The sequence below is a fragment of the Schistocerca cancellata genome, chromosome 4, assembly GCF_023864275.1.
Source record: "Schistocerca cancellata isolate TAMUIC-IGC-003103 chromosome 4, iqSchCanc2.1, whole genome shotgun sequence".
In the NCBI taxonomy this organism is placed as follows: Eukaryota; Metazoa; Arthropoda; class Insecta; order Orthoptera; family Acrididae; genus Schistocerca; species Schistocerca cancellata.
The window spans coordinates 287,136,560-287,148,783 of record NC_064629.1 but is presented as its reverse complement, the minus strand read 5'-3'; the positions used below and the strand labels follow the sequence as shown (position 1 = coordinate 287,148,783).

The 12,224-nt window shown below is 36.9% G+C and overlaps 1 protein-coding gene across 2 annotated transcripts in view; it reads left to right on the top strand.

Annotated features, from left to right (window-relative positions):
- Positions 1-12,224, top strand: part of LOC126183421 (serine/threonine-protein kinase Pak) — a 113,103-nt gene that overhangs the window by 44,854 nt on the left and 56,025 nt on the right. For both annotated transcript variants that reach the window (XM_049925372.1, XM_049925373.1), the window contains exon 3: positions 5,208-5,359. In XM_049925372.1, coding sequence (XP_049781329.1) covers positions 5,208-5,359 — 152 coding nt within the window. The remainder of the gene's footprint in view (positions 1-5,207; positions 5,360-12,224) is intronic.

Genomic DNA, 12,224 nt, shown 5'->3' with positions numbered 1-12,224 from the left:
AGAAGAGAGTAGATCGTAGCTGAGCGCTCACTGCATTAGCTTTGCTACACCTCGCTTCCAGTTCTTTCACTATGTTGCCATCCTGTGAGAATATGCATTCTAAGTACTTGAAACCGTCCACCTGTTCTAACTTTGTTCCTCCTTTTTGGCACTCAATCCGTTTATATTTCTTTCCCACTGACATTACTTTTGTTTTGGAGATGCTAATCTTCATACCATAGTCCTTACATTTCTGATCTAGCTCTAAAATATTACTTTGCAGACTTTCAATCGAATCTGCCATCACAACTAAGTCATCCGCATATGCAAAACTGCTTATTTTGTGTTCACATATCTTAATCTCACCCAGCCAGTCTATTGTTTTCAACATATGATCCATAAATAATATGAACAACAGTGGAGACAGGTTGCAGCCTTGTCTTACGCCTGAAACTACTCTGAACCATGAACTCAATTTACCGTCAACTCTAACTGCTGCCTGACTATCCATGTAAAGACCTTTAATTGCTTGCAAAAGTTTGCCTCTTATTCCATAATCTTGTAGAACAGACAATAACTTCCTCCTAGGAACCCGGTCATATGCCTTTTCTAGATCTATAAAGCATAGACACAATTCCCTGTTCCACTCGTAACGCTTCTCCATTATTTGCCGTAAGCTAAAGATCTGGTCCTGACAACCTCTAAGAGGCCTAAACCCACACTGATTTTCATCCAGTTGGTCCTCAACTAATACTCGCACTTTTCTTTCAACAATACCTGAGAAGATTTTACCCACAACGCTGATTAAAGAGATACCTCTGTAGTTGTTACAATCTTTTCTGTTTCCATGTTTAAAGATTGGTGTGATTACTGCTTTTGTCCAGTCTGATGGAACCTGTCCTGACTCCCAGGCCATTTCAATTATCCTGTGTAGCCATTTAAGACCTGACATTCCACTGTATTTGATGAGTTCCGACTTAATTTCATCCACCCCAGCTGCTTTACTGCACTGCAATCTATTGACCATTTTTTCCACTTCCTCAAATGTGATACTATTTCCATCATCATTCCTATCCCATTCTACCTCGAAATCTGAAACATTACTGATCACATTTTCACCTACATTGAGCAATTCTTCAAAATACTCCCTCCATCTGCCCAAGGCATCCACAGGATTCACCAGCAGTTTTCCTGACCTGTCCAAAATACTTGTCATTTCCTTCTTACCTCCCTTTCGAAGACTGCTAATTACACTCCAGAATGGTTTTCCAGCAGCTTGACCCATAGTCTCCAACCTGTTTCCAAAGTCTTCCCACGATTTCTTCTTCGATGCTGCAATTATCTGTTTGGTTTTGTTTCTTTCTTCAACATAACTTTCTCTGTCTACCTGGGTTCTGGTATGTAGCCATTTTTGATACGCCTTCTTTTTCCTTTTACAGGCTGCCTTGACTGTATCATTCCACCAAGCTGTTTGCTTCATCCTACTTTTACACACTACTGTTCCAAGACATTCTTTAGCCACTTCTAGTACTGTGTCCCTGTACCTTGTCCATTCCTTTTCCAATGACTGTAACTGACTACATTCAACTAACTGGTACCTTTCTGAGATCACTGTTATGTACTTGTGCCTGATTTCCTTATCCTGAAGTTTCTCCACTCTTATCATCCTACATATGGACCTGACCTCCTGCACTTTCGGCCTCACAATCCCAATTTCACTGCAGATTAAATAATGATCAGTGTCATCAAAGAATCCCCTGAATACATGTGTGTCCCTCACAGCCTTCCTGAATTCCTGATCTGTTATTATATAGTCCATGACAGATCTGGTTCCCCTGCCTTCCCAAGTATACCGGTGAATGTTCTTATGTTTAAAAAAGGAGTTTGTGATTACTAAGCCCATACTGGCACAGAAATCCAAGAGTTGTTTCCCATTCCTGTTGGCCTCCATATCCTCTCCAAATTTACCCATAACCTTTTCATACCCTTCTGTTCGATTTCCAATCCTGGCGTTAAAATCACCCATGAGCAGAACACTGTCCTTGTCCTTTACTCTAACAACTACATCACTGAGTGCCTCATAAAAACTATCCATCTTATCTTGATCTGTCCCTTCACAATGCAAATATACTGACACAATCCTAATTTTCTTGCTAGACACTGTCAGATCTATCCACATCAGTCGTTCGTTTACATACCTTATTGCAACTACGCTGGGTTCCATTTCTTTCCTGATGTAAAGCCCTACACCCCATTGTGCTATTCCTGCTTTGACTCCTGACAGGTAGACCTTGTATTCTCCCACTTCCTCTTCTTTCTCACCCCTTGCCCGAATGTCACTAACAGCTAAAACGTCCAGCCCCATCTTACTTGCAGCCTCTGCCAGCTCTACCTTCTTCCCAGAGTAGCCCCCATTGATATTAATAGCTCCCCATCTCATTACCATTTGTTTGCCAAGTCGTATCTTAGGAGTCCCTGGTTTGTCAGTTAGAGGTGGGACTCCGTCACCTCCAAAGGTCCGAGGCGTTTTGCTCTGATTGGTGCCAGCATCATATTTAACACACCAGGGAAGCAGGTTGCTAGCCTTACTTGCCTCGAGTCCCATTGGGTTTTACCCCTAACGGCTGAGGGACTAACCGGTGGATTTGGTAGTCTTTGCCGTATGAGCACAAAGGTGACCACGACTCAGAATATGTCCGAGATGCCCAGCCTTATTCCAAAGTAACTGGTATACCAACTGTCGGGACCACTTACTTGGCCACTCATACGTTGCCCGTGGTTCATGAACTAGGACATGACTACAGGAACCCACACCATGAACAAAGCTGTTAAAATGTAATTTTAATAATCAGTTGGTGTTTTCCTGCTCATTTTAAGGCTTGTTGTTAATTTTTTTTTTTGGGGGGGGGGGGGGGGATATATTAGTTTGTGTTGAATGTCCACTAGAATGTTTACTATCAGTTCTGCTGAGGTGTTACTCACATGTGGTGACTCACCACGCATGTGCCGAATGAATCTTGGATTCATACTGCAAGCTCAAGCTCAAATCAGTCCCGTGCACCTTGAAAAAAGTCTTCAGAGCACAACATTTTCATTGTTTTATTAACGGTCAGTTATGAACTTTGGGAATATAGCTTTTTATGATTGAAATAGTTGTTCACATATCAGAGTGAAGTGTGGGTAAAGGTGGTGTGCATTTACTACACCATCAACTATAATTGATGTCTGCATCATAATCTGCCAGATTCCCCACCACCACCCACCTGCCCATGGTTCTAAACTTCCATAAATATATCTCAGTTTTGCCCTAGGTGACATACAGTAAAACTGGTCATTCATTTCCACTGGAGACTATAAAAGTTAAATTAACCTCTCACTGGATCAGCTTAGTGAATCGACACTTGGAACTCCTCCCTATGTATTCTCTGTCTTGCTTTTGTTGACACAGTCCCTCGAAGTAGTTCTTGTAGCATACTTGATTTCTTTGGTGATGGAGATAGTCCATGTATGGGGCTATGAATGGAAGTGTGGGTAGTTAACCTACTGTAAATAATCCCTGGGATGCCATTACAGTGCATTTATCAACAAACACTGTAAAATAGTTCAAAGCCAAGTAGTTTGACACAGTTACTATTAAAAGTCCCAGAAAAACTGAGAGCATGGTTTGCACAGTGATCAGACTTGCATCCTAATGCTGACTGAAGAGACTGGCGCGCAACAGAAATCATTGGTACACTTCACATAACTTCGAAATTATTCATACATTGCCAACAGAATAATAATAATAATAATAATAATAATAATAATAATAATAACAATAATAACAATAATAATAACACAGGCACACATCGATCAAGATGCATCCAACACATGGCTAAGAAAAGGCAATATATACAGTGAGACAGAAGGATTCATGATTGCAATACAGGATCAAACAATAAACACCAGATATTACAGCAAGCATATTATTAAAGATCCCAATACCACAACAGATAAATGTAGACTTTGCAAACAACAAATAGAAACAGTAGATCACATCACAAGCGGATGTACAATACTAGCAAATACAGAATACCCCAGAAGACATGACAGTGTAGCAAAAATAATACATCAACAGCTTGCCTTACAACATAAACTGATAAAACAACACATTCCCACATACAAGTATGCACCACAAAATGTACTGGAGAATGATAAATACAAATTATACTGGAACAGAACCATTATAACAGATAAAACAACACCACATAACAAACCTGACATCATACTCACCAATAAAAAGAAGAAATTAACACAACTAATCGAAATATCCATACCCAATACAACAAATATACAAAAGAAAACAGGAGAAAAAATTGAAAAATACATCCAACTGGCTGAGGAAGTCAAGGACATGTGGCATCAGGATAAAGTTGACATTATACCAATTATACTATCAACTACAGGAGTCATACCACACAATATCCACCAGTACATCAATGCAATACAGCTACATCCAAACTTATATATACAACTACAGAAATCCGTAATTATTGATACATGTTCAATCACCCGAAAGTTCCTAAATGCAATATAACATATACCGTACAGTTAAAAGGTCCGCGTCACTTTCCATTTTTGACCAGACATAACGTCTGAGAAAAGAAAGAAAGAAACAATAATAATAATTTTTTCCTGATATAAATAGTTTACCACATAGTGGTACTGTGGTAGCAAAGATTTAATGACACTCCTGCTCTTACAAGCATTATTATGTAATAGGGGCTTCTAATAATTAATATTTGATAAGGAAAATGTCTTACTTTTGCACCTAAATGTTGTTGGTTTCATCATTCAGAATTGTCTAGTTGGATCCACTCTTGTGGCTTACTTGTAGTTCGTCACAACACTGGCATACTTCAGTATACCGTATGGCACAACTAATCTCACCATCTGTGTTCTGGATGTGGGAACAACTTCTTACATGTTGCCATAGCACTCTACATTGCTGCTCAAGAGAGAGAGTTATTCATGTTAACAGCAACATTCCAATACAGTGTTAAAATTAAAAAATAAAATGGTACCTCTAATATGAGAAAACTCTCAGTGGGATCTTATCCTTTTTTTTTTGCAAAATGCTGAGTATCATATTTTGTAGACTAAAGATGACACATTTCCATTGTGTTGCTTGTTATTGATATATTGAAAATTTACTTTCTTTGTTAGTACATCCTGATATTTTGTTACAGCAAAGAAGAACAAGATGTTAATCCCAGAGCTGCAGTACAGGCATTAAAATACTACAATTATTCAATAAAAAAGAAGCCAACAGAACCATTCAAACCACTTATCACAGCAGAGCAGATAGAAGAGGAATCGGCAGAAATAGAAAATATCTTAGGTAAGACACACAGATTGTATACATGCCATCGTTTGCAGCAAAGCTTTCCCTATGCAGTATTAACTGATGCAAAGTCTGCTGTGGTTGTATGAATGTCATTGGCTAATAAAGTCAGTCTTAATGTGAGGTTAATTTAGAAGTTCATACCAAATGTATTGTTGTGTCATAACCACCAAACACTGGTGGATGCCTGATGTGCAGTTGACTTATTGCTGTTTCGGAATCCATTGGTAACCGGAGTATACCAAGCTTGGAAAAGATGTACTGCCTGTATTCTAATTATAGGTGACAACTTGTATGTTGCCTAATCCAAGACAGTCATGTAGAGGTTTTGAATACCTGGCATCTCTACCAAACAGTGTCAAGATTTCACAATCAAGTTCAAATTCAATAGCACATTTATTACTTAATACTGATGCACAAACAGAATTGCCTTCTGGACAGTGCGTGATGCTATTTATACAGACATTGAACATTCCAAAATATGCTAATGTTACAAACATAAGAAATTTCTAAAACCTTCCAGAAATGATGAATACTAAATAATAAACATTTGTTGGTGATCAAATTTGAACTAGTGACTTTCAGCATGCCAGCCTGTGGAAATAACCACTATGGACTGGTGCAGTATTCAGAGCACCATTATTTGCTATGCTTTAAGGATGGCTGAGAAGTACCAACTACTTCCATTTTACAGCATCAATACTTATGAAGTACCAGTACTTTATGAAGTTTTAGGTTAAAAATCGATGATAATACAGCAATAGCAAGTGGTAACAACTGCCCAAGAAAGTGAAAATAAATATGCTACAGTAAACAAGACAAAATTAGATATTTGATCTGCTTACAGCTGTGGAAGACTAAAGAGAATTTAGAGACTAATGAAAGATGGCTGAACTACAAGGATTTACAATCCAGTGGGTTAAATTAAGGGAAAAAAGGAAAGATGTGGAGACATGTAAGGGCAGGTGTTTGATGAGACTGTTAATGAGCCCCTGTCACAAAAGAGATTGCAACCTTTGTTGTAACCGCCACCTGACTTGCAAACGTCTTTCCAATATAGTCTTAAAAATGTTTGTTTACAAGTGCACAGCCAAATATAAATAATGCATCTGTGGCCAATAGTCTCTCACACAGCAGAAGTGAATGTCATCTTGAAATTACACGTCTTCTCATGTGTGTCTGAAAATGACTGAGTTATTCTTAAATTTATTTATTAGCACAGTGGTACAACTCTCTCATTACTCACAAAATATTGATGTCTATTTTTTGATGGACTTTACTCTGAAAAAAACTTTTTTCCTGTGATTTTGTTGGTAATATGAGTCTTGAACAGTTACACTGCAAATACAACTTCACTTGAGACATAGTACTGAAAATAACACTTAAATTCACAATGCTGATCCAGCGAATAACTGTGTTGAGTGCAACTGAATACCATTTGGAATTCCTTTACTAAGATACATTCGGGATGCAGAAAAAAAAAAGCAGCCAGAGACAACAATTTTGTATCTTCACTACCATTGTAATGAAATATTTCAACATTATAATTTCTTTAGTTACATCACTGTTGTATGTGTTATTTATGAAACACAAGATGCTTAATTTGGATTGTGATATCAGCCTTTAAGAATGTTTCAAATTTGTTTACCCTGAAACATCACACAGAAATTGGACAGTCTTAACTTGTCCACCCCGTCCCCCTCTTTCGTTCCCTTTTCTCCTCTAAGAATTTACACCACCTCTAATCAGTTGAATTACTGTTTAACTTGGCTTGTATTAACACAGTAAATTTTACAGTCCCAGCTTGAAGGCAATAAAATGTTGCAATTTCTTCATTCTCTGTGCTTGTCTGGGATGTGAACTATTGCAAGGAATGTCATTTGTGTGACATTTCCTCACATAGACATTTTTCTCACCATCCGTCCTCACATCTTTATGTGCTGCATTGAATTTGGCACACTGGACAACTGCTATACCATCCTTTCCACACTTGCACAGCACATGTAGGTCTTGTGATGCATACAATGTGGGCAAAATTGGGAGGAAGTGATATCTGAATACCAGCTGCAATTAAATGGTTGCTTGTTCGTGTGCTCCACAACTCACTAATTGTCCACCACTGTTCTTCTGTCAGGTTTGATTCCACAGGGAATCCTCCTCCATTTTCTTCTTTTCTCTACTTCTTAGTGCTTTTGTATCATTCAAGAATTACTTATCATCTTGTCTAATCTTCGCCAGTTTTAACATTTTGAAGAACATAATTTTAATCTGCTTTGCTGATCATAGTCTTCTATTAGTGTAAAACTAGTTCTGAGAAAGCAGGTGCTTGACAAGAATTCATTTGAAGAATTTTAAGGAAGTGCAAGTCACCCACAAAAGAGAAATGTACGAACCTGTCATTTGCTTCGCACAAGTATTGCTCATCAGTCAGGAACCATAACCAGGAAGGGTTAGTAGAGAAGATAGCAAAGATCCAAAGAAGAGCAACACATTTTGTCCCAGGCCAATTTGCTTGTATGAGAGAATATCTCAGAGATATTCATCAGTTTTCAGTGGCAGACACAATAAGAGAGGCAGCTTGCATCACAGGGATGTTTACTATAAAAATTCTGAGAGTATGCATATCGAGAAGAACAAAGAAACGTAAGATTTTGTTCTTCGTACATATTGTGAAATGATCATGATGAGAAAATCAAGACATTTGAGCTCATATGGGGACTTATTGACAGTTGTTTTTTCTATGTGACATTTGCAAATGCAACAGGAATGATAGGAAATCATAGTATTACACAAAATATGTTCTGCCACACCCTGTAAGGCTACTTGCAGGGTTTAGATGTTGATGTAGAAATGGATGGTGCAGTCTGGACTGCTGTTCAGGAGTAGAATTCAGCTTCATGAACATCCAGCTCACTGTGGGTATCCATAATTTCCATTATAATTTAATCTATTATGAGTGACATGATGAAAAATATACTTTATGAATATTTAAATTCACGAATTAAAGTTTAATTCTCTATTTTCCATCTCCCATTCCCCTTTCTAGGTTTTGAACTGTTATTGAACTATGAGTGCTTAAGGCACTTTTTAAATCTGCTCTGCCTAAATACTATGAAGCATACTTCATGTACTTAAAGTACTGGAAAAGAGTATGCACTGATTTTTTAAAGAGCAGTAATATTTTCAACACATGGCACAAAAAAATTATAAAAAAAATTCACTGCATAACGTACATATAATTAGGTTACCCATAATCTTTGTTAAACAATGACAAGGCACCAACACTTGCGGCATTGTTTTATTAGGAACAAGTGACTGATGACCTCGTAGTTTGGTCCCTTCCCCCCTCTTTTAAACCAATCAACAAAGCACGAATTGGTGACATCCTCACTGGGATGTCATGATTGCAGTACTGTTAGTAATATAAAATTAATTTCCATCTTGACTGTAAAGTATTTTATTATTATATGACCAGTTACAATGTGTTATGCGGCATCATCAGGTATTAAGTGCTTGGCTACAAATAGCAAGTCAGTGTGAACTGCAGTATCATAAGCAGCAGATTCTTCTTGCAAATGATCAGTGATGTACTTCAAATATTTGAGGTGAATGGATCGTTTTCCTTCTTAGGTTACTATTAACTGAAGTATTTACTTGTCTTTAGGTGAGGAGAAAAAACTGATATGCAGATTAGTTAATTTGTTACACTACCTTTTTCTAGCTGCAGCATAAATATTTGGCATATAGGATGAAATGTGGAGTTGTGACATTGCTGTAACAGACTGACTTGAGAAAAGAGGCATTTGGAGAAAAAATTTTTTTCTCTGATTTATTTTTTGTATGAATGGAATGACTTGCGAACAGCATCAGAATGAAGTTATAATACTTAGTCACTTTTATTTTAAAAAAATCAGTAATTTATTGGATTCTATCATATAAGTCTGGGATTCTGCACTGGATGCAAAATTTAGGATTTTTCCAGTATCAGCATTTGTGTTTAATTAAAATATTTCTATTTCATACTGAAAAAAAATAATGTACTATTTGTGCTGATAAGTGTTTCAATATTTTCAAGGTACTCCATGACTGGATTTTGTAGCAGTTACACAGGCCTACGATGGAAAAACTTTTTTGCTGAAAATACCTTATTCTTATGTTTTTTTGGGTGGGAAATCCAAATATGATACACCCACCATTTCTCCACATTTTACAGTAAAATATGTTAAATTAAGTGATTTTTAAAGAATTTAACAGCTTTTATGTAGTTAAAATAATTTAAAAACGAGGTGTAATGAATGTAGACGACGTTGATAGGACTGCTGAAAAACATTTGCTGGCAAAAGGTCGATTCTATTTTTGTGTTAACAAATGGTGTTTTGTTTACTGTCAACCTAACTTCACTTTCACATTTCCTATTTGTGTGTTTAGTACAATGTCTAATTGTGGTTGTAAAAACTCTGCTGACAGTTTTTGTTATATTTGTGGTGAATTTGTGATTTAAAAAATACCAAAGAAACATTGCAGCCTTTGTGAAAAGGGTTTATCTATCGTACTTTGGATCTAAACTTGGTGATAAAGATAAATCTTGGGCACCACATAAGATATGTTATGTGTGTGTTTTGAAGATGTGAGAAAATGGTCCAAAAAGGAGAAAAAAAGCCTTTAGATTTGCTGTTCCTATTATATGGAGGGAGCCAAGAAGTCATTCCAATGATTGCTACTTTTGCAGTGTTGATATTACTGGTCATAATTCGAAAAACAAGTAGGTAATATGCTACCCTTACCTTCCGTTCGCCATCCGACCAGTAGGGCATGGTGTAGATTTGCCAGTTCCTGAACCACCAGATGATTTAAATCCTATTCCAACAGAATTATTTTCTGATGTAGAATGTGATTTAGATGAACCAGATGACGATGAATTCCATTGTAATACAGAAAGTCTAGAGCCCAGATTGTTTACTCAGACCAAGCGTAACAATTTGGTTAGGGATCTGGGCTTAACAGAAAAATGGTGAATTGCTTGGCCCTGGATTGAAAGAAAAGAACTTACTGGCAGTTGGAACCAGCATATACATGTGTATATAAAGAGAGTGCAGCAATTTTCCAAGTTTGTTCAACAAGAAGGTGATTTAGTGTACTGTTCAGACATTCCTGGTCTGATGAATGAGTTTGGTATTGAATATAAAAAGGAAGACTGGAGGCTGTTTATTGATTCATCCAAAACTAGTTTAAAGGCTGTTTTGTAACATAATGGTAACATGTATGCATCTATACCTGTTGGACATTCTGTACATATGAAAGAAAGCTATGAAATCCTAGAAATAGTGCTAAATAAAATAGGCTATTCTGCTTATGGTTGGATGATATGTGGCGATCTAAAAGTTATATGTATGCTCCTTGTTCAGCAAGGTGGCTTTACCAAATTTCCATGTTTCTTGTGTGAATGGGACAGTAAGGCTAGGGATCAACACTGGCATAGAAAGAACTGGCCTGTGAGGGATTCTTTAAAACCTGGTGAGAAGAACATTCTATGCAAAAACCTTGTAGATCCCAAAAACGTACTCCTACCACCTCTACATATAAAGTTAGGCCTAATGAAACAGTTTGTAAAGGCTTTGCCTAAAGATGGACCATGTTTTAAGTATCTCTGCCAAAAGTTTCCATGCCTTTCAGAAGCTAAACTAAAAGAAGGCATCTTTGTTGGACCTGACATTAGAAAATTGATGTTTGATGTTAACTTTGAATCCACAATTACCTTAAATGAGAAAGAGGTATTGGTACTGTACAAGCAAGTCATTACGAAGTACATGAAAAACACCCAGAATATGTTTCTATTATAGCTACAATGTTAAAGAAGTTTAAAACTTTAGGATGTTTAATGAGCCTGAAAGTTCACTTTTTGAACAGTCACCTTGATTACTTCTCGGACAGTATGGGAGATGTTAATGAGGAGCAAGGAGAGTGTTTTCACCAGGACATTAAAGTGATGGAAAAACGCTACCAAGGCTGCTGGAACACAAACATGATGGGGAACTACTGTTGGTCATTTCACCGAGAAATTCAGCAAGCGACTCATTGTAGAAAAAGCTACACAAGAAGCTCGAAAGAAAAAAGAGAAAGAAAATACAAACCAACTCCAGCTAACAATTGAAACCTCTATTAACACACATGATTGTTTTAAGTAGCTTACTGTAAATACAAACCATGCTTACATTGTAACAAAGTGTTTCATTAATTTTCCCATTTACGGTATAGCATAGGATTTTTATACTCTATAATAGAAAGCATATTGCTTGAAAACTGTGGGTGATACAAAAAAACTAAGGCTAGATTTGTCTTCAGCTCATAAAAATCTATAAAGATCAGTTATCAAAGTAAAAAAGTTAAAAAAAAATGTTTTTTTGCAGTGTGTTATTACTGCATGCAGTGACTGCTGATATTTCATATCAGCTGTTTGTCACAACTATTGGTTAACGTTGTTGGAAGTGAAAATGTGTTGCAGGTAATGTTTCTGTATATGAAAATTCATTTCCATTGATGTGTTGTTTCTGTTGGTGGGCTAATCATGCTTAGGAAATTACTAAGAGTTATTGTGTTTTTCTACCCCATTGTTGTTCTACACACTTTAGAATTTGGTATGGCTGACACAGTGCTCAATATTTACACTTTTCCAGTGTTGTTGTGTTACTAAATACAGTCACATTTCTGTAAAATGATTTAAATGTGTTATCAGAGTGGTTGAATGTGAATAACGTACAATTTTTTGTATCTCTGGGAAGCATGGCAACATTTGTGAAAAGGCAACAGTGAAATTTACATGTGAGTGAAGTTAATTTCCTACCATAGATTATGTATAGGGCAG